The sequence below is a fragment of the Ammospiza nelsoni genome, chromosome 4 (genome assembly GCF_027579445.1).
Source record: "Ammospiza nelsoni isolate bAmmNel1 chromosome 4, bAmmNel1.pri, whole genome shotgun sequence".
NCBI lineage: Eukaryota > Metazoa > Chordata > Aves > Passeriformes > Passerellidae > Ammospiza > Ammospiza nelsoni.
In genome coordinates, this window is record NC_080636.1 from 49,938,350 (window position 1) to 49,959,421 (window position 21,072).

The 21,072-nt window shown below is 42.0% G+C and overlaps 1 protein-coding gene across 4 annotated transcripts; it reads right to left on the reverse strand.

The window, feature by feature from the left end:
* Nucleotides 1-76: 76 nt before the first annotated feature.
* Nucleotides 77-8,843, reverse strand: SCOC (short coiled-coil protein). Of its 4 annotated transcripts, none has more exons than XM_059471323.1 (4): nucleotides 8,679-8,843; nucleotides 3,046-3,117; nucleotides 2,862-2,945; nucleotides 77-2,307 (listed from the first exon to the last, which is right to left on the reverse strand). In XM_059471323.1, the coding sequence occupies exons 1-4, from the start codon at nucleotides 8,740-8,742 to the stop codon at nucleotides 2,165-2,167; spliced, it is 363 nt and encodes a 120-aa protein (XP_059327306.1). In that variant the 5' UTR covers nucleotides 8,743-8,843; the 3' UTR covers nucleotides 77-2,164. The 4 variants fall into 4 exon arrangements, with proteins under 4 accessions (XP_059327306.1, XP_059327309.1, XP_059327307.1 ...); XM_059471326.1 differs by lacking the exon at nucleotides 8,679-8,843 and adding an exon at nucleotides 5,077-5,100; XM_059471324.1 differs by lacking the exon at nucleotides 8,679-8,843 and adding an exon at nucleotides 3,760-3,835.
* Between the last annotated feature and the right edge of the window lie 12,229 nt (nucleotides 8,844-21,072).

The following is a 21,072-nucleotide window of genomic DNA, read 5'->3' on the forward strand; positions in this document are numbered from 1 at the left end:
CCCTACTGCTTTTTCACCTTTTGACTACAGATATTTATGAGAAGTTTTAGGGTTTACAAATGTTAAACCAAACTAATTGAGACAAATGAAAAGTTTTTATTTGGTGTAAAGTCAGAAATACAACATCTTTAAAATGTTCATAAGTTAAATGAAGGCCACAGTAGTGGGATGCCAAATGGCATGGAGATGAAATAACTGCTGTATACACACTGATGGGTAAAATACCACTATCCAATGTACAATACAAACCATGATTTGAAAATAACCTTACACTGGAATTGCTGCAGCCTAACAAGCACATGCTGTGTTCCCAGGTGACCTGCAGTGCACATGGAGGTGACAGTGGTGTGTCTTGAAAGCTACGGTGGCTGGAATGCAATGCAATCTTCATTTGTCAAGTGCTTGCTGGGATTTTTCTTCCTTTAATGCTCAAACTCTAGACTAGCCATGTGATCTACTCTACCTGCTAGCAATTCTTGGATTAATTTAGAGTTCCAGTAATGTGAGAAAGTAGTCCATAGAAGATAAGAATTAATTTTAGGTGTTGGCAAGGACCCCATGACACAAATGGTATCATTCACTGGATTTCTTGACCCAGACATTTAACCAGCCCTCAAGACTGTACTATTAGTGCTTTGTTTGCAGTCTTTTGACTTTGTTTAGTGTCTTTTGACTCTGGTGAGCACTGTACAACCATTTTAAATGGGGAGAAACTGGCAACCTCACCTTTGGGAGGGGGGAACCTCACAATGTCAACTTACACTTGAGACACAGCAGTACCTAGCTAAGAAACTTGGGATTTGAGAGGGATTTGTTATTCTATTACACTGACTCATTCACACCATGCTTGAGGGAGAACTAGAGGTTTCCTTTAAAAAGGTCAAGCAAAATGGCTTCATTACTGAAGCAGCAACTCAGCCCTAGCCAACACCCATAAGTAAGTCTGTAGGGCAAGATGAAACAGGTGCAACTAAGTACTGCTAAAATTTACACAGTTGTTTGTATTTCAGCTTCTGCTCTCCCTTAATACTGACTGTGCTGGACATGGCTGCTTCTGTGGGAAGTGCTCAGACCCATCATCTGGGCTGAGCTCCCCTACAAAACCTAACAACATCCAAGACAGGAACAACCAGCACCTTGACACCAGAGCAGCATAGTTTTGAAAGGCAAAATCCACCTTTGTTCCACTGCATCCTTGTGCTTTAGATGTTTTTGTGCAGTGCCTCAGGAAGCACTTTGCAAGTGTAGTTCTGAGGCAGGAAAACAGCTGCTCTGAGGCCTGAAGCAAAGACAAGTTTGGCACTGCAGGAGGACAGTAAAAGGCAGGAAGGAAAAGACTTTTTCTCAGTTCCTCACTGCACTGCTCACGAGCATGAGCAGCATTGCTGACCACCTCTTGCAAAGTTTATCACTCAGGTTTTTACTTAACTTTTCCTCACACAACAGAACTTCAGGAAGATCATACATTGTGATGATGTGCCTGGGCATTCTTCAGGAAAATGGGAAAGTAGCAATGGTTTCAGGCATACATATTACATCTGATACTGCATCAGTTTGGTATTGCCCTGAAAAGTTGCTTACCCTTGTGGCTCCTCTTACCTTCCCCTTTCCCAAAAACATCTGAGGTGTTTTTCTGTAAGTAAGCCCTGCAAACAATGTCATACTGTTCCTACTTCACAGAAATGCTTAACTGGTTTATAGGTTTTTGTTTTGTTTTCAGAACTATGAACAGTACTATGCAGTAAACACATCTCAGGGGCAAAAAAGTGATGCAGTAAACTCTGAATATTTTTATCAAATGGGGTTTCAACACAATATTGTAACACAATATAGTCAAGAAATCTATCCTAAGACCTCAGAGTACAAACAGACCTTTGTTTAACCTGACAAACTAATCTTCTTTTCAACAAGATATGGTAATTTTTAAAACAAATACAAAAATTTTGTAATTATCTACACTACATTTGCACATTGCTTAATATTAATACACAATCTTCTGTCTCCTGTTCATGATAATGCTCTTAATTCCATTTATTATCAAAGTCTATAATCTCTGAGGATCCAGTAAGCCACAAACTAAAGTAATTTAGCTTATGTAGCCTATGCCAGTTAAAACAAAACAAAAAAACCAGCAGCAATACAATGACATAATCTGAGCCCACCCTTACTTCCTTTTGCTTTTTGTGTCAGTTGTTTGGAAAACACTAGATGCTGACATCAGATTTTCTATATACTGTCCAAGAACTTGGTTTTCTGATTTCAGTTTCAAGTTTTCTTCCTTAACAGCATCTACTCGTGCTGAGAGATCTGCGAAGGTGATATTATAAGAAAAATGTTAGACACTGTTGTGAACAATAATGAACATGTTCTATGGGCCTACATCACACTAGTTACACCTTTAATCCAGAAGGCATTACCAGAGGGTATTAAGTTATAAAACATTTTCCTATTCGTGTTTTACCTAAACACCATTTTCCTCTATTATTTTGTAGTACAGTACTTGTTAAACTGAATGCTAGTCTGTAAGCTTATTACTTTCCTGAATTTTTGAATTAGGCTATTGCAAACCAAATTACTTGGAAACAAGAGTTCAGGGATGAGCAGCCTCAGATACGTGTCTTCTAATAAGCACATTATTAGCTGCATCACCTGTTCTACTTGCTGTGTACTACCAACGTTGAGCAAATGTAATGTTGCATAAAGAGGAAGAACAAAACTATTTCCACGACCTTGGTTTTGTACCTTCAACTGCATGAAGTGATATACTTCTGGACACTGTGACTAAGGGCAGAGCAGTCAGGTTCTCTTCTTTTGCTTATTACTGTGTACTTGTAAAAAATCTGGTACATCAAGCTGCTAACCTTCGAGCGTGTGCTGCAGTTCCAAAACTTGATTAATAAGCCGTGTTTTCTCTTCTAATTCCACCTGATTCTCAGCCTCAACAGCTGCAATAAAGCATAAGAATTTTAGTGCAACCTGTGTCAACAGTTAGAAATTATACTAAACAGAATACCAATGAAGAGCAAGAACATTAAGAATTTATACCATCCATATCGGCGTTCATCATTGTGGCAGGGGCTCCTTCCACTTTTGAATAGCGTTTTCTTGAGCGGTACTCTGCTTAAAGAAAAAAAATGGAGGCAGCAATTACTGGAACTTCCATTATATTTGAATTTTAGATGTATTTTTCTAATTCTGAAGGGTCGGTGCTTTAGCCTAAGGCAGAGCAACCTTTTTCACCATTCTTTAATTATTTTTCCTAGGCCTCACGCTGTACATCCCTACGGTTCGTTGAGTAACTATGCCTCTGTTTACAAAAATAACTGATCTAGATTACTGCAAAGCATGAGCTGCCGCCGTTCCAATGATGTAATCGTCGCCCTCTCAGCTGGCATCATTGTGGAACGGGTTATTCTAGAGCGGCTATTCCCGAAGGCCGGAATGGCTCTGCGCTGTCCCCCCAACACCCCGGGCCGGTGCAGGGGCCTGCGACACGGGGCTGTTCGCCTCGGGGCCTGGCACCCTGCTCCTATCCCCGCCCGGAGCTGCGGGCCGGGGCCGCTGCGGGAACAGCAGCACCGCGGCCCGGGAGCGCCGGCCGGGGCCGGCAGCACTGCAGAGGGGCGGCCCCGCAGCACCGGCCGGCAGCCGCCCGGCCCCGCCCGCGCATCCCACCGTGCGCTCCCGGCCTGGCTCGGCACTCCCCGCGCTCGCTCGCTCGCTCCCTCCTTCCCTTCCTCCCTTCCTCCTGCCCCGCACCTGCCCCGCTGCCGCCGCCGCCTCCCGCGGGCTCTGCCCCGGCCCAGCCCGCTCCGCGCTCCGCCGCCAACGCGCCTGCGCCGCGCGCGGGGCGGGGCGGGAGCGCCATGGCCCCGCCCCTCCGGGCACGTCCCGCTGGGCGGCCAGTGAGATCCAATGGTTCTGATCCATTCCTGCTGTGCTCATGGGCCGGCCGTGCCCCTCACGGCACATCCCGCTGGGCGGCCAGTGAGATCCAATGGTTCTGATCCATTCCTGCTGTGCATGTCATGGGCCGGCGGTGCCCCTCACGGGCTCCTGCGGCCGTGCCCCCTCCCGGCACGTCCCGCCGGGCGGCAAGGGAGATCAAATGGTTCTGATCTATTCCTTCCATTCCTTACGCCGCCAGTGTTCAGAGCAGCGGTCCTCAATGGCCGGTCGCTCTCCATAGTGTTCCGAAGAGATTAAGAAAAGGCATTTGTTCCCCGATGTGGAACCCCTCAGATTTAGGGGTTGGCAGAGCCTGAGGCAGGTCCGAGGAAGCAGCGCGTGTGTGGGTGCCGACAGCTCCCCGGTGCTGTATGTGGGCTCCGGGAGAAAGCAGCCTCCCGGACGGGCTGCAGCGGCTTTCCCTGCCGCATTCAGTCCCTGTACGCCCGGCCCAGCTGCTTCCACTCGGGCACGTCAGAAACCTTTCCACAGCAGGGTCCAGAGCAGGACACTTGTGGTTAGCTCCGTGCCGCTGGGTCTCACAGCCCTGAGATCACATCACACATCATCTCAGTAACTTCGCGGAGCTGCCCTCACCTAATGGCTCAGCAGCTCCCGAACAACACTCCTGTGTCATTGTTCTTTCCCTGGCTGGAATAACCCTCGCAGAATGTCACAGCGCAGTCTGTGAGCCACGGCAAAGCAATGGAAAACATTCATGACCTGAGCTAATTTTGGTGGCTTCACTGAAGGGACTGCACTGCATAACTTGTAGTACTATGTAGCTTGAACTGTATGTTGCATTGAAATATATTCATATTGTATCCGTAAATTGCAGTAATACATCTAGCTGTAAATAAATAATTCAGTGCTGTGCAGACATTCAGGAAGATAAAGGCATTTGGGAAGTGAGCCCTCTACTGTATTTTTAAACACACTTCAGAAAGTGTATATTTCTAACATCATCTGGCTGCCTCCACGCTGTTATTGTGTCAATGACTTTTTTTAACCTTACAATCAGATAAATTCAGATTAGACTGAATGCTTTTCAAGGTCTGAAAATGTACTGCAATTAGTGTCTTGCTATCCATCTGTAGTGGAAAATGCACCCGTTTCCAGTTCCATTACCTGGTTTAGTTAAACATCTCTACAAAGGGCATTTTCAACACAGCAATTCCTCCTTATTTCTTGCAAGCAGTCTTCTCAGGTGGTGGGTGGGCTTTAGGAGCTTGTTGGAAAGTTTCCTTGATTGCTGTTTTTAAATGCCAGATTTAATGCTTGCGCTGTTTCAATCTTGCTTGCTGCACTGGCAAACCTGACAATCAACAGGTTCTCCTAATTCTTTCTAATGAGACAATCTCCAGCACTTGCATCAACAGGGGAAAAAATTATGGCCATATTCTCCAGGTGTGTACAAATGGAGGGAGACCCTACTTACCTGGTAAAGGATGTGCTGTGTTTTTATACTGTAAGAGGGGGAAAAATATTGTGGGCTGATCTTGAGGAAATGCACCCCTCTGCTGCCAAAATTCCACTTTTCTTGCTGCATTACAGTTGCAGATTGTTGTCAGAACTGTCCCAAAATGAGCAAAATGGGGAAATCCTTGATGTTAAATTAGAGGACAGAATGGAAACCACACATATTGGCTCCTGTGCTGCTATAGCTAAAACAGTAGTAATTTCAAGAGCTGCTGGTTTACCTCCTGTTTCCTTTTTGGTATGTGTACCGTTGGGGTTCATTCTGCTTTGCCTGGCTGTGGTTTCTCACTGTAGTACTTTCTTTTGATTCTGAACTCTAAGCATGAGCACCAGGATGAGCTCCTTTGCTGAAATCAGCCTCTGTGAGAGGTTTTTTTGGTTTTCCTACAGAGAAAGCTGTTGTTTTGAGCTCCCACTGTTGGCGTTGCAGAGGGGTTATCAGCAGAGAACAGATGATGTGTCTGGTCTGCAGAGTGCTGTGGGTTATGAGGTTAGTTTTGAACGGTCCAGGGACCAAGAGGTTTGGATTGGTACTGCTGGGTGCAAATTCCACAGAGAGAATGCCTAGATCATCCTGTGCTCCCCTAAAAAGGCTGGCATTCCTAACCCTTCTTCTGTATTCCAGGGCAAAGAAGGCAACTCCAGAATTCTAAATATCCAGTGCACCACTACTTTTAAACAAACAAACACCAAAAAACATGCACACACTCAAAAACCCCAAAACACAAATGCAAAAATGCCCAAACCAAATATATCACAAAATAAAGGTCCACAGCCCAAAATATTCTTGTATGAGAAATCAACCAAGAAACCAGAAGCTTAGCGTTATCATGATTTACCTACTGCCTTTTAAAATTCTTTACCTCGCCTGTCTTGCATTGCATAATATATTAAAAATTGTGTGGGCTTTAAATGTAAAGCTTTAGGGACTTAGGAAGTATCCCCAGCAATCAGATTCCTTTTATAACACAGATTCCTTTTATAACACAGGTTCCTTTTATAACATAGGTGCCCAGGGAAGGCACCTATGCATATTTTGATACCAGGTTGGGTTGGAGTGTTGATCTGGCAGGTCCTGCACTTGGGTCACAACAACCCCAGACTATTTTCTAAGGCATTTAGTTAAATCAGAGGAGGCATTCTGATATTGTCATTATATTAGATTAATAACAACAAGTTTCAGTTTACAAATGCAGCTATCTGTACTTACTTGTATCCTAAGTTCTGGTTAGAGTTTCTAAGAGTAGCTGATGCCATTGGCAAAAGGAATTAATCTATTCAGTTTCACTGAAAGAGCAATTTTTGTTTGAAATAAAACAGCCTCCCTAGGATAAAATACATCATTAATAGTTTACCTGAGTTCATATACAGGTAAAGTTGCAAACTGAGGAGAGGATTTCATTGCTCTGCACTCAGACTCTCAGTCATTGCTGCTAACGACAAACATTTTCAGACATTTTGTTTCTGAAGCTCAGTTTTACATGCTGTTTTCCCATGGCACACGGTGCACAGCAGCAAGGCTCTGGCTTCCCTTGTGGCAATGTTCCAGGCAGCAGAGCTGACAGAGGCTGCACTGTTCCCCACCACAATGGAAATGGATCCTGTTATGCACTAACACAGGCAGGCATTGTAACCATTGCTGACATGACTTTGCTGTTGCAACTGCACTGTTTGCTCCTTTGACTAATTACTGCCACAAAGAAATAGACAGAAAGGAACACGAGTGGCTTAAGTGCTTTTCCTTGCATTGCTGACTGCTGAGACCTTTTACACCAAATCTTCATTCTTTTGCATATTTGCAGAAATAACACACTCTGAGGTTCTTTTTTCATGTAATGTTGCTTTACACCAAATTCTCTGCAATTCTTATTACTCTTTCAGAATAACCTTAAATAACCTTAGTAAGATAATTTCTAGGTACTCTTCAATGAGCAAAGAGGGCCTTGATCTGCTTATTCAACATTAATTGGAAGTACAGCAAAGAAATTTTTGCACATGTTGGACAACATTTCAGTGTTTTGTTTTACTTTTGGTTTGATTTGCTCTGTTTAGGTTGGTCATTTTTTGAGGGAACTTTATCCAGTGCTTTGAGTTTCTACAATGAAAGATATTTCTTTCATTAAAGGTGAAAATATTTTCACATGTTTTGCTTGATTTCATGTGCTGTTAATGTTGCTATTAAAATACTTTCCAGTAAGTTTCTATCTTGCTACCATTTTGTGTTTGTCTTAATTTACATGTTTTATTTTAATACCTGCATACTTCACAAATAGACCAAGCTCTGACAAATTGTCTTCTTGAGAATAGCTTGAGCCAGCCACATCTTGGTGTCAGTAGCCCTAGATGATGTACAAAGAAAGTGTGTTCAAACATCCAGCTCAGCCCCATCACACTAATATGGAACTGCTAATAGAAAATTATCTTCTAAAAATAAGATTAACTTAGTGGAATTTGGGGTTTTTTAAAACATGGGAGGTAAATACAGCATGCACAATAACATTCTTAAAAAAAAAGAGGGGAAGGAAATGTAGCTTCTATTGTTCAAAGAAGCCCTCCAGAACCCTAGCAGTGTGAATAAGCACACCTCTTTGGCAGCCCTGCTGACATAATCAAGTTGATACTCTGGCCAGACCTTTCTAAATAATTTATTATTAATTCATATTAACTCACTTCATTTTTCCACTGTGTAGGACTCTCCGACTTCCCCTTCCAAGTAATTTTATTCTATAAGTGGAGAGGAGGATGGTGGAGGGATAGGCAGACTGTGCTTTTGTCATTTCTTTCAAACAATTAAATGCCTAACAGTGAGGATTTAAAATATCACCTTATTTCCATTGCCAATTAACTTCCATCACTTTTTGTGAGTTTTCACTAGCATATGTCAGAGGTTTGTTATTCTGTATACAGCATTATCTGTATTTCATTTGATAGTAGTAACTACTGAGTAAATACTTGTGTAAGAGTGTCTCTCTAACCAGAGAAAGGCTCTATGTGCTCAGATGAGGAATGTATATCACCCAGGGCTAATATATGAAAACTGGGGTAGCCTCGTAGCCTCCATTCCCCCAAACCCTCAATTCTTAGCTCATCAAAAGGCTTACTCAAACCACGCAACTAACAAAAGCTTGTTTGAGGGTATTTGCCAGAAATACCTTGTAGCTGGTGATCGGGACAGCCTTTCCTGCTCTCACAGTGCTGTTGTTCAGCCTGTGGAATTTGCATTGTATCAGCGGAGTGCTGCAGTCTCTTACCTGAGTCGTCTGCCAAAGAAATGCTGGTGAAGGTGCCATCCTCCTCGTCCAAAGGCGGCTCCATTTCTCTGCCTTTTCCCAAAGTTTGTGAGGTGTGTGTTAGGCTTGGCAGTTGTCAGCCATGTTCAGGGCACACGTGATCCTCTGTTAAACCTTTAATGAGTCCTGCACAGGTGGCGTTGGCAGCTGCACACGTCTTGCTCTGTGCCGGCTCCTCTGAACCTTGAGCTCTTGGGCGGAAATCGTTCTGCTAGAAACTTTCTCTCTTCTCACTGCTTTCTCAAACACATGCTGAACAAATCCTGCTGCTACAAGTTCTGTCTATAACAGAATTGTATCCACCCTGCCTGGCTTTCGGTTATCATTCTCCTTTGTTTTCTCTAAGGCTGCACAAGGGATTTTCTTGGAGGGGTTTTTGATAGAGGAAAGGGCAAAAGTAACTTAGTGTTCAAGAAATGCTGCTTACAGTCCATGAAAATGCAATGGACTTTGGGCTGGGTGAATTTCACTGGATACTCTTACTGGGCTGCCTGCTGTTGTTGCAGGCTTTGGAGGAGAGGGTTGTGTGGGAAGTGCATCTGCTGGTCTGGGGTACTTTGAGTGTGTGCCAAGGGAGGGCTTTGGCTTGTTCATAGCCCTGTGTGAGATGCAAAGCTGTGTTTCGGGTCAGGTACAAACAGGCGACGTGTGTATTTGTGAATGCGAAATGTGTGGACCCCGACAATGGGAGAGCTGTGAATTATAATAATAACTGAGGAAAATGAAGCATGGAAAAAGGCCTTTGAACCTATCTTTTGTTTGCAATTAACCCTAGTTGATTTAGGAGCAATGGAATTGAGGTGTTAAAGATGTTGCTTTTTGCTTGCATTTAATCCACAAAAAGCTCTGCAATAATAACCTTTTGAGGTATAATTTTAGAATATTACTTGTATCCTTGAAACTATAGCTTTGGAATATATATAAAGGAAATATGCTTATCTCACGCCTTATTGAAGCAGAGAAAAACAGCTTGAGAAAGGAAGATGAACATTACCTCAAGGATTTCTGGTTTCGACCAAAGGGAAGCTGGACATCACTGTTATGAGATTTATAGTCTCTGCAGTTTAAAGGGGGACACACATCTGGGGAGCTGGACCCCACTAGATGGGATTCGTCTTTCTTCTTTCGGAAACTGGACTGTCACCATCTGGGGATACTCCTTTGAGATACATCCTGAGAAATTAAAATCACAATAGTGTATAGAATTGTGATGTAATAATTTGGAATAAAAATTGCTGATGAGTAAAAGACTAGAAATAGAAACTGCTGAAAAAAAACCCAAAACTGATGGGTACCCCTATAAATACCTGTAACCATCAATTATCGGCGTGCAGTTGGAGGGAAAACTTCCCCCACTGTACCCAGCGCTGTATTGCTCATACTTTACCATATTAATTAATAAATTGATTGCTGCTTGAATATTGGCCTAGTTAAGCTTCTTATTCATAACACCTGTAATGTGCAACTGGTGAAGAGGATTGGGTCCAGAGTACCAGGCAGAATTCCAAGCCCTTGATGACTTATTAGGTGAAACAAATATGGCATTTGTCATTTTCTCTGACCAAAGTGACCAAAGCACAAAAGCAGCCTGCTGCTCCTCCCTTGGAGCACTCTGCAGAATAAGGTGTGTGTCAAAGAATGACAAAGCCCATGCATGTGTATCTGTTTCTTCAAAGCCCCATACTTTAGTAAATATTACTGTCACTTGCATGCAAATGCCCCATTCAAAGATCTCAAGTTTCCTGTTGTTACACACCTGGTTTCTAGAGGAACCTGCAGTGGAATGAAGTCATGTAACACATTTGCTCAAGTCATTTGTTTCTTGCTTATTTTTGGATGTTGTCTATTTGAGCAGCAGCTCTGCTGGCTTTCCTTTAGTACAAGTCTCCTGGAGGGCTGTTGCTGATGGCATCTGTGGCCAAGCTGGTCTGGAGAGATTAATTATTTAATGTGACTAATGCATTTAATGGACTTGATGATCAATAGTGCATATAACAATACAATAGCAGGAAAATCTCTGTTGAGAGCGAAAATGTTTTCAGATATGATAAAAGCAATTTCTGGAGAAGGAGCTGGTCTTTGGACATATTCTTTCCCCTACAAAATGGGCTGTTTCCCAGTGACTTTAGTAGAATTGTGCACTAGATCTTAGTTTATTCATGAATCTTAAAATGGTGTTTCCTTAAAAAAAAACCCTGAAATTATGTGAGAATCTTCATGGGTTTTATTTTTAAAATGCATGACTTGTGAAAAGGAATGAAAGTTAAAAAGGATACTTGTGAACCGTGACAGGAACTGAACACAAATGTGAAGTATCTTAATGTATTAAGGAGAAATTCTGGTACTTTAAATCTAAATCCATGAGTCACAGCATTTAAATGGTGGAATACTCACTTTGCTCCCATTCTTCACTCTAAAAATATTCTATCAAGGCAAGGGGGTTTTTTAAGAGGTTTAAGTTTTTTTCTTTTTTTTGAAACTGTGGAAGTGGTTACAAGGTGTTATCTCTTGTACTCATGTTTGAGTAACTTTGCTTACCAAATTCCCTGCGTGGGAATTGCATCATCTTGAAGAAAAGGTTTTCAGTTTTGATTTGGAAAAGCTGACTGAAATAAGACAGACAGGACTGCATCTGCCAAGGCCAGGGAGAAGGATGTTGTGGTAATCAAGATGAGGATCAGAGTTTGAGCTCTGTGGATGGGTAAGGAAAGTCATGGCTTAGATTTGTTATGAAGTAAGAACATACAAGACACCTCTAATGGAAAGTACAGGTCATCTGCCTCGAGCAGGTGTTTATTAGAACAGTTGTCTAACTGTTAATTGCAGAGGAAGTGGGAGGAAGGGTGAAAAGACAGATGAAAGAGGTAAAGAATAAACTGTAAGAAGGTTTCTAGCACTGCTTTCATGTGTCACCACACCACAGCCAGAAGCTGATGGCATATATCTGATCATAAGGTGAAAGCTGGTCTTTTTCTTCATTATTTCATTGTTTCCTCAGATCAGCAGCCTTGGTGCTGTAAAGTTGAAGGAGTGTTGCGCACCCACCCTTAGAGGTGGTGACTCTCATGAGCTAAACTGAACCACCAAGCCTGCAGGACTCAACAGATGCACCTCTGCCCCAAGCTCCAGCAGAGCAACTGGCTGGGTTTAAATTATTAACCAGGCCCTGATTTATGGGTTTTCCCCAGCCCTGTGTTTTGCTGACAGCAACCACTTTCCTAGTGAAGTTTGATTTGATCCTCCTTCCTTGCTTCATAATGTTTGGGTTCTCTTCAGTGTCATTTACTGAAATGCTCTTGGCTGGGGTAACAGGTACATCATTTTCTCCAGTTCATGTACAAGCAAACCAGCTTATTTGTTAGTTAAGGCAACAGGCAGAATCTGGCAAAGAAGTCATCACAGAATTTGCTGCTCTCTGGAATATCTAAGGGTGGTAATTGGGCCTTTTCTTCTTCTGACATTCAATCCATGGAATAAAGCGTTAATGTCAATTGATTTATGTTGTTAAAAAGATACATAATTCTGTCTCAGTATTACACTTCACAGATATAAAGCATTGAGTCCTAGTGAGTCATTACTATATATATAGTAATGATTATTATTGAATACAGAATATACTATTCTGTTACTCGGGATCTTTCTCCTATGGTCCCCAAACAATCTTTTCTATGTAATAATTATGAGTTCATGTGAAAGATAGCTTGTAGCTCAGAGAACTTCCTTGGCTTCAAAGTTGGCTTTTGTTGTTTTATTTGCTTGCCTGTGACTTTCACATTAACAGCATGGTTCTGAAATGCTTATTTGCAGATGTCACTTTAAACAGTATTTTTCAAGAGTTTATTTTTCTTAGAAAACAGGTGTCTGTAATTATCTTCTTTGACCTTGGGACTTATCAAAGTCAAACAGGTAATCATCCAATCAGACAGGGTATCATTATCAGAAGAAAAGTAATTATAATCTGAATATGTTTGAACATGATTATTACAAGCTTTAAACAGTTACACTTCTGATTGGGGCAGAACTAAAGACATTATCACTTCATAATTCACATGATGTGACTTCACTTACTCTTGTCATTTTGGAATATGAAGAGCTAAATTTGTTGAATAGTGTAGTTCTTAAAACTTGTGTAAATTTATTGAATAGTGTAGTTCTTAAAACTTAAAACAACTTTTCCACTGGTATCTATAAGAAAGAAAGGTTACAGGCAGGAGATGAAGTGCATCACTCTGATGGGGACTTTGGATTCAGATGTTCTTCCTGATGATAGAAAAATTAGTATTTTGATGTTGCTGCTGCTGCTTTTAAGTTCAGTCATAAACAAAATTATGCTGCTGGTGTCTGTAGCCAGTGTTGCAGGTGGTTTTTCCATAGTGGGGAGCAGGGAAGTGACTGTTCAGTAAAAAATGTGACTGCTGCAAAGAAAGCACAGTTGTCATTTTTCCTCCTTGCTTGTCAGAAGCAGAAATATCTCTGTGCCCTGGAAGCAGGAACACAGAGACCAGAATTAGCCTCTGTTGCAGCTGAAAGCTTCCATGCTACTAGAATAATGTATGACTAGCAATTTTAGTTTCTAGTCATGAATTAGAACAAAATGTTCATGTTCTACTCCTGCTGTTCTGAACTAGAAATACCCTTTCCTCATTTGCTAGAAGAAATTTGGGAGAGAAGGGGATAAAAAGCTGCAGAGTGACATGGACAAGATGGAAATCATTTGGGGTTTATGTCATGAAAACGCTGAGATAAAAATGATAAAACAATTATTCTTTAAGTCAGTTGTTGAGTTGCCTAATTCTTGCTGGACTCAGAACTGACATTTGGGACCCAGATGGGAAGTGTGTCAGTTAATGATGAAATCATCTGGCATGCAAAACCAGGTTTTCTTTGGGCTTAATGGAATTAGGTCCTGGAAGTGTTTTATTGCCATTGAATGCCTTTATCTTCTCAGAAGTGAAAGAGTAGATTTTGTAATTTTTAAAATCTGCTTTCTATCCAAAGTTATTGACATTTCTGTCATTTGCTAAAATTAATCACAATTTCCTAAATCTGGGTGGATTTTTCTGAGAGAGAAAAAACCCTGCTTTTTCACCTTTTCTGCTAATTCTAGTACTGACTTGACACTCTGCATGTCTATTTCTACTATTTCAGAATTCTTGACTCTGTTTTAACCCCAGTATCTTTCCTAAGGGATCTGAACTTGCTTAATTAAGTAATTTATCTAATCCTGCTTCAAAAATTCATCTGTTCTGCATCACAGCTAATCCTGAAACTTGGCATGAAACTATGCACAGTTTATTTTGCATTATCATGCTGTATTCTTCAGAAGGCCTGATAGCAAGGTTAGTGGACATATTTTCAAAGCACAAAAGACTGAGATTTATTTAATCTCTACCTTTAGCTCAAGGAATTTCCTGACCTACAAACAGTTCAGGCTGGATGGACTGTTCAGTAGCTCCTCTTAGCTGTTCAAGCACATTCCATCAAAAAAGCTGTACCCAAATTTGAATAGAAACTATTCATATTGTGCTATAAATAGTGTCTCTCATACCACCACTGAAGTTATAGCAAGTAGATGGTGTTAGTCTTGAATTATGGCATCTATTGGAACAATGGCTTCTGTCAGTTCATTGGGTGTCCTGCAGCTTCCATCAGTTCTGTTCAACTTCATTGGATCTGAATGTTTGTAGCATCATAAGCACAGAGAGCATTTTTAGAGGAGGAACCCAGCTGAATCAAGGTTGAAATGTGTGTATCTTGACTGAAAACCCACAGTCTCACTAAAATGCTTTTACGTGTGCTTGTGTCACTACATTCTTGTGCTTCTAGTCATCTTCCTCTTTCACTGACTGGACCAAATACCTTTTCTTGTGAACAAGTTTGGGACAATAGGATTTAAACCTCTGTTTCATACTCTGATATCAATAGCCCTGTCTTTTGCATGATATTTACTGACAGATTTTCAATTTAATGCAGATTAAGAACCTGTTTCAATTAGGCTCTTCTTGCTCTAATATGTGTAGCTGACAAATAAAACAATCCATTGCTTTGGAATAATTTTCAGCTTTGAGAATGGTGAATATTTATTAAATAGTTAGCATTAATAAATCCAATGTTCCATTCTCCAAAATAAAAGTATTTTTCCATAATAAAATATAAAGACCTAAGACTACTTAATTTATTGTTTAAATATTTTTAAATCATATATTGCTCATATTGTTTCAATAGACACTCATTTACGAGGATAATCTATATTTCTGTCTATACTCTGTCCACACACAATTAATTTGTAATAACATTATTGTGACTGCAAAGTCAAGTATTTAAAATTGTGGGTTGTCATAATTAACACCTTGTATTTAACCTATTAAATTTTCTCCTTTTTGTATTTTGCTTTGTGACATACAATTTGAATATCATTGTATTCTGTTGGTTTGGGTTTGTTTTTTTTTTTTCCCCTAATGATTTGTCTCAGTGTCTAGCAAGGCTGGTGTCAAATGGAAACAAGTCTGTGGAACAAAACAGCAGTCTGTAACCTGGAAACCACAGGTGATAGTGGCAATGGTGTGAGGGTTACAGGGACAGTGGTGTGAGGGTTAGTTACTCAGACTATGCCCTCTTTTTGATTCCATCTCCTTTATTCAGACATTTTGTAAAAGTTTGGTTCTTCCCTTTTCTTCTGTCACTTCTCAGTCCTCGTACATCAGATTAGCTCTCCTGGGTATTCAGGTATCTCATCACACCTAAACTCAACTGCCCCCTGGTTTGCAGGTCACCTTCATTTGCTGTGGTACCTCAATGAATCAGCTCCTTCTTCCTCACCTTTAGCTTCCCTCCTCCATTCATATTCCTACACTACTTGTCAGGAGAATTCATCTGCTTCCTTTCCTATTCCAGTTTTCAGACTGACTCTATCCCCAGTGAGGTCTTTTTTCAGAACTGCAGGGGTTCAGCCCTTACTCTTCACCCTTCTGTGGCTGATTCAATAAACTGTGTTACCTAACTGAGAACTGACTCTTGACTCTCACAAATTTTCCCACTGAAAGGTCTTGAAGAAGGCTGAAGCATTTCCCCAAGTACAGATGGCAATGACACTGCTTCCACTTGAAATCTTAGAGAGCTGCAGAAAGCAAAGATTAAAAATAATGTATAGTACTAACTATTGAGCAGCTCCACTAATGATGTATTTGATCATCTCTCTCAATTTCTGCTTATCATTGTGATTTTTTTAATAGCAGAAGCCACATGATCCATCTTGCAGAGAAAGCTTTTGATAAGCACAAGTGAGGGGAAACTTGTCTGACTTTCCTTGACATGCTGTGTGCTAGAAGCATTTGATTGCTGCTCCCATCTGTGCCAAAACTTTCCCTGCATCTTTAAATATATCGATATAAAGCAAAGTAAAACAACTCCTATGCTGAACTATAGTTATTAAAGTATTTTAAATATGCTTTTAAATGTACTTGGTTATACTTGTCTCCATAGAATCATTTTGGTTGGAAAAGACCTCTAACCTCTAAAGTCATCAAGTCCAACCATTCACCCAGCACTGACAAGTTCACCACTGAGCAATGTCCCTGAGGGCCACATCTAGAGTAGTAAAGGACAAGGAATCAGTTTAAAAGCAGTGCAGAAATAAAAAAAAAGGAGCAGTGGAACATAGCAGAATTTTTGATATGTTGTCTTTGTAAGAATAATATATTTTTTTAAGATAAGTTGATTGTAACTTTTAAGTAAAGCTAGAAGGGAATTAGGTATTTTGTACTTCTACAAATAATGCCAAATGTAAGAGGTCACAATAAAAGAAACTTGTAGTGGTATGAAATTCAATGGTTAGGGTTTGTGGGTTTTTAATCTAGAGGTATTTCTCAACTGCTGTGTTCTATTAAACCACATGAGCTCTGGCTCGTTCCTCTTTGGGAAGAGGTGTGCCTTAGTTACTAGGAGAGATCCCAGTGTACTGTGAACTCTTAGGGAAGAAAGGAAACCAAACTGCAGCATTTAAAGCAGTGCAAGTATGGAAAAACTGAGGGTGTCTGGAGATATTCTGCATTTGTATGTCACATCCTTTCCCAGCATCCACAAAGTTGCAATAATGCATTACGGACTCACAGTATCATAAATTGTGTAATGCTACCTCCATTTCATTGACAGGGGCTGAGATACAGAAATACTCATGGTTTTTCAATTCATTCAGTGAGCTAGTTCAAAAATGGAAATATTGTTCCCCTTTTTAAAATCCTTATTATGTTTCAAGTCAAAAAGGGCTTTTCCACTCATAAAATAATATATTTTCTTTTTGTAACCCCCAGTAAGAGTTCTGATTTCTTTTTAATATCAGTCTCAAAATATGTTTGTTTAATTTGTTCCCTAGCAACAAATACATCACAACCTCTTCAGGCAATATGTTTCAGTTTCCCTGCACTTATCACTAGGAAAGTTTGCTGCAATTTAAATCTATTAATCCTTGTTCACAATGGGCAGGCAGAACAAATTACTCCTTTGTTTTGAAAACGGTGGCCCTACTCCTCCCCAGCCTTCCCATCTGGAGATAAAACAGTTGCAGTTCTTTTGATCTTTCATGGCAGGCTGTATTTTCTAACCCTCTGATCACTCTCTTTGCTCCCTGCTGCTCTTTGCAGTTAACAACATTCCTGACGCGTGCCCAAACCAAGGTGCTGCCCTGGAGCCTGATGCCTTACTAGTGATGAACACAGCAGAAGGATTACTTCCCTTGTCTCACAGCAATTTCCTGTTGCACACCAAATGTGTTTGCCTTTCCCCCCAAGAGTGACTTTGCTGATCGTTGTCCTGAGTTGGAGACCTGTTTTTCTGTGGAAAGGCTTTCCTACCACTCCAGTCCCAGCCTGGCCTCTGTGTGCCCCCCTTGCAGTTGTTATTGACATTTGGTTTGCAGTTTTAGCGTCAGGCTGTCTTCATCCTTTCCAGACTGGATAGACAGAGCTCACAGGAGCATAAAGCACAGAGCCCACCCAAGCCATCATTACTGCCGCCATCCCCATGGAATATCTACTTCTACACATTCTTCAAATGGAAGTTTTTTCTTGCCTACACCATTCTGGGATGTTTGTTACCATCCAAGGTTGATCTAGTTGGACTGTATTCACTTGTTCTCATAGCAGAACATTCTCCATGGTGTGGATACCTGTGCAAAGAGCAGCCCTGTCCCTTGTTACTTCACAAGGCCCTGGAAGCCAAGGCATTCTGATCTCCTCCTGTGTCTGGAGTGCTGTCAGTGACAGCACACTGTGTGTTTCACTGCTGTTTTCCTGGCCTGGGGTGACTGGAAAAAAAAGAGCAAATAATTATCTGCAGCATCTGGCATGTGATAAACAGGTGTTGTATTTTCCTTTATTTTCCATTTATCTTCACAGTTTTCACTCTAAACATTCTATGTAATGTTTTACTCAAATGAAAGCGAATGCTGTCATTAATATGTGGTGTGTTACGTTGCCGAATTCCCGAATCCTTGCTGAATCCGCTGTGCCTGCCCCGTCCGTGCCCGCCGGTGCCGGCCATTCCCTCAGGGAAGCCGCTCCCCAGCCGCGGTGCCGCCGCCGGCCCCCAGGTGGCGCCCCTGCAGCGGGCCCGGGCCGGCGGCGCTGCCGCTGCTCGGTGCACCCCGGGGCCCGGCACACGCCGTGCGGGCCGGAGGAGCGCGCCCCGCTCCGGGAGGATCCACCCCGCAGCTTGGCTGCGGCTCCCGGCGTGTGCTCCTCAGGGCTGGTTTCCCTGGAGCCCGGGCCCGGCGCTGCGCCGCCGGTTAAAGGGCACCCCGGGCCGGGCCGGGCCCGCTGCCGGCACACGGCGGGAGCGCTGCCCGGCCCGCCGGGGACAGCAGGGACGGCGTGCGCAGGGCTCGTCCCGCCCCGCCGGCGCTCCCTCCGGCCGCAGCCAGCGCCTGTGCAGCGGAGCGAGCGGTGGTGGGGCGGGAGCCGATGTGGAAAGGGCCTGCTGGTGATGGGAGGGTGGAAAGGCCTCAGTACTCCGGCTCCCTCCTTTAGGTGCTGTGCGGAGGGTGGAAAGGCCTCAGTGCTCCCGCTCCGAGCTTTGGGTGGTGTGCGGAGGGTGGAGAGGCCTCCGTGTTCCTGCTCCGAGCTGTGGAGAGCACACCCATCCCATCCCGCAGGATTTACACTTCACTTAGTACAAACACTCAGATAATCAAAAAGGCTGGATTCAGGAAAGAGAGCAGAATTAAGGAGTCGCTGATGAGCCAGTATTGTCCGCGGTGTTGCTCCATTAATTTCCTAAGTGTGAAAAATGCATGTAGTTTATGATTGGCTTTTCGCAAATATTAAAATGAGTATTGTATGTGTTGTGTTAGAAAGTAATGCTGTATTAATTCTCTTAAGTAGCGTGGTAAATATAGTTTTAGGTTATAAAAATTGTTAAAATAGAAACTATGCTGTGTAGGATGCTTTGTTTACCAGAAAGGGCTTGCAGCGAGATAGCAGCCACAGGACACCTAGATCTTTCAGGGAAAAAGAATTTATTGCCCTCTTATCAGCAGAAACGAACTTCTTCCCGCCTTGGAGGCGCTGTTAGGATTAGAAGGAAGAAGCTGACAATGATCAGACAGAATCCTGTGTTTGAATGGAATTTATGCATCATGTATGAGATGTATGAATATGCAACAAGTTATTGTTTTTAAGGGTTAATCCTCTGTTAACGGGGGTCCTTTTTCGGGCTCTTGATGCCCACAAAAAGGTACCCGGACTGTCCGTAACTCTTTGTACTTATTGTCTCATATTGTCCTAATTCAATTTGTCCAAATTGTTATTATTCTAGTTGTGTTACTATTTTTTGAACCATTTTATTACCAATAAACTTTAAAAAAATTTTAAAAACAAGTGTTTGGCGTTTTTCACACTAAGGATGTTGTTAGTCAGGCCATCGGTTCTGGGATGGCTTGTCAGAGGCTGCAGGCTGTGTCTGTGTTAGGCAGCAGCGGGGTGCAGTGGGAGTGGATCTGTACAGTGAATCTTGCTGCATGACCATGCTGTGTGCTTTTCAGGATACTTCGCTGTGTGCTGGCTCTGGTCTGGAGCAGTGGACTGGATCTCCAGTAATGGCTGGAACACATCTTCCGGTGTAGCTTCATTTGAAATTAATCCAGCTTCAAACAGCTCCACGGATTGAGCAAGCCAGGAGGAAACTACCAGGACAAATCTCTTCAAAAGCACACTCCTCATACAAAATGGAACAGTAGTGCCAAGGCACTCTGTGCATATTTTTTATCATCAGACCTACAATGCTTACTTGCTTTCAGTACTGTGGATGTAATTCATCTATTCCATGAAGTTTAGCAGGACTGCTGCCCCAGTGCTTGCTAATCACCTGTGATCAGCTGGGATAGAACAAGGGCTTTCCAAGAACAGCATGGGCCTTTGCTGCATCTCTTTCCAAACCTGAGATCAAGACCACATAGTGGTTATTTTAAGTGAAACGAGTAAGATTTTTAGATGACTCTGTGTAAAACATACTGCCGTTTCCCCCCCCTTTATACCTCCAGCAACAGCTTAAAAAAAAAAAAAACAAAAAAGGCAGCAAGTAAGAAAGGTGCAAGCCTGCCTTTGAAGGTTCACCGAATTTCAGATATATCCCTCTTCCTCGTGCTGAGAAACATTGTAACTACCTACAGAATCCACCACAATTAAACAGTATGTGTATAATTTCCATTCAAAATTTGGAAATTTCAGCGTGAGTTGAACAAATCTGGTTGAGCAAATCAGGTTAAACAAATCTGAACCCTGCTGAATGTACAAACACAATGAGTGTTCACAGTTTTAATGTTTTCATCACAATGTAGGCATAGTCAAATAAAACTAAGTTAAAACATGGGATCTGTGTTGATTTCTGAAGAGCACTGCATTCTGTGAAGGGTGAAGGGATAAGTTCTTCTATAACATTTGCTTTTAACAGGGGGTGCTTACAGTTGATGTTGGATTTTTGTATTTGAAACTGGAATTTGGCCAGTGGAATTACCACTGAATCACAGAAAGTAGAGATGGAAAAAGCCCAGTTATGTCATCCAGCCTTTCTCCTTCCTGCTGTAGGATTATTGTGTACCAACACTTCAGTGTTTTTTCCAGTGTTGTTTTAAAAGTCCTCAGGGATATGCCATGCTTCTTCCTTCAGGCCAATACTGCACAACTTTCTGTATTTTACCATTAGGAATCTTTTCCTGCAATTTGACCTAAATTTCTCCTTTCTTAAGTACATTCCTTTTGCTGAAGATTTATTACCTTGAAGCACTCTAAGTAATTCCAATCACTCTTTAGTATTGATGTCTCTAGCATGCTTGTTCTTTCCTAATGCTTTGTCCTTTAATCAG

Bases quoted from the DNA above. Each gene is read 5' to 3' on its own strand.
- SCOC (XM_059471323.1), bottom strand. From the start codon at position 8,742: ATGGAGCCGCCTTTGGACGAGGAGGATGGCACCTTCACCAGCATTTCT. The intron at 3,118-8,678 runs GTAAGAGACTGC...TTCTTTAAGCAG, and splicing joins TTCTTTGGCAGACGACTCAG to AGTACCGCTCAAGAAAACGC. The intron at 2,946-3,045 runs GTATAAATTCTT...GCTTTATTGCAG, and splicing joins GATGAACGCCGATATGGATG to CTGTTGAGGCTGAGAATCAG.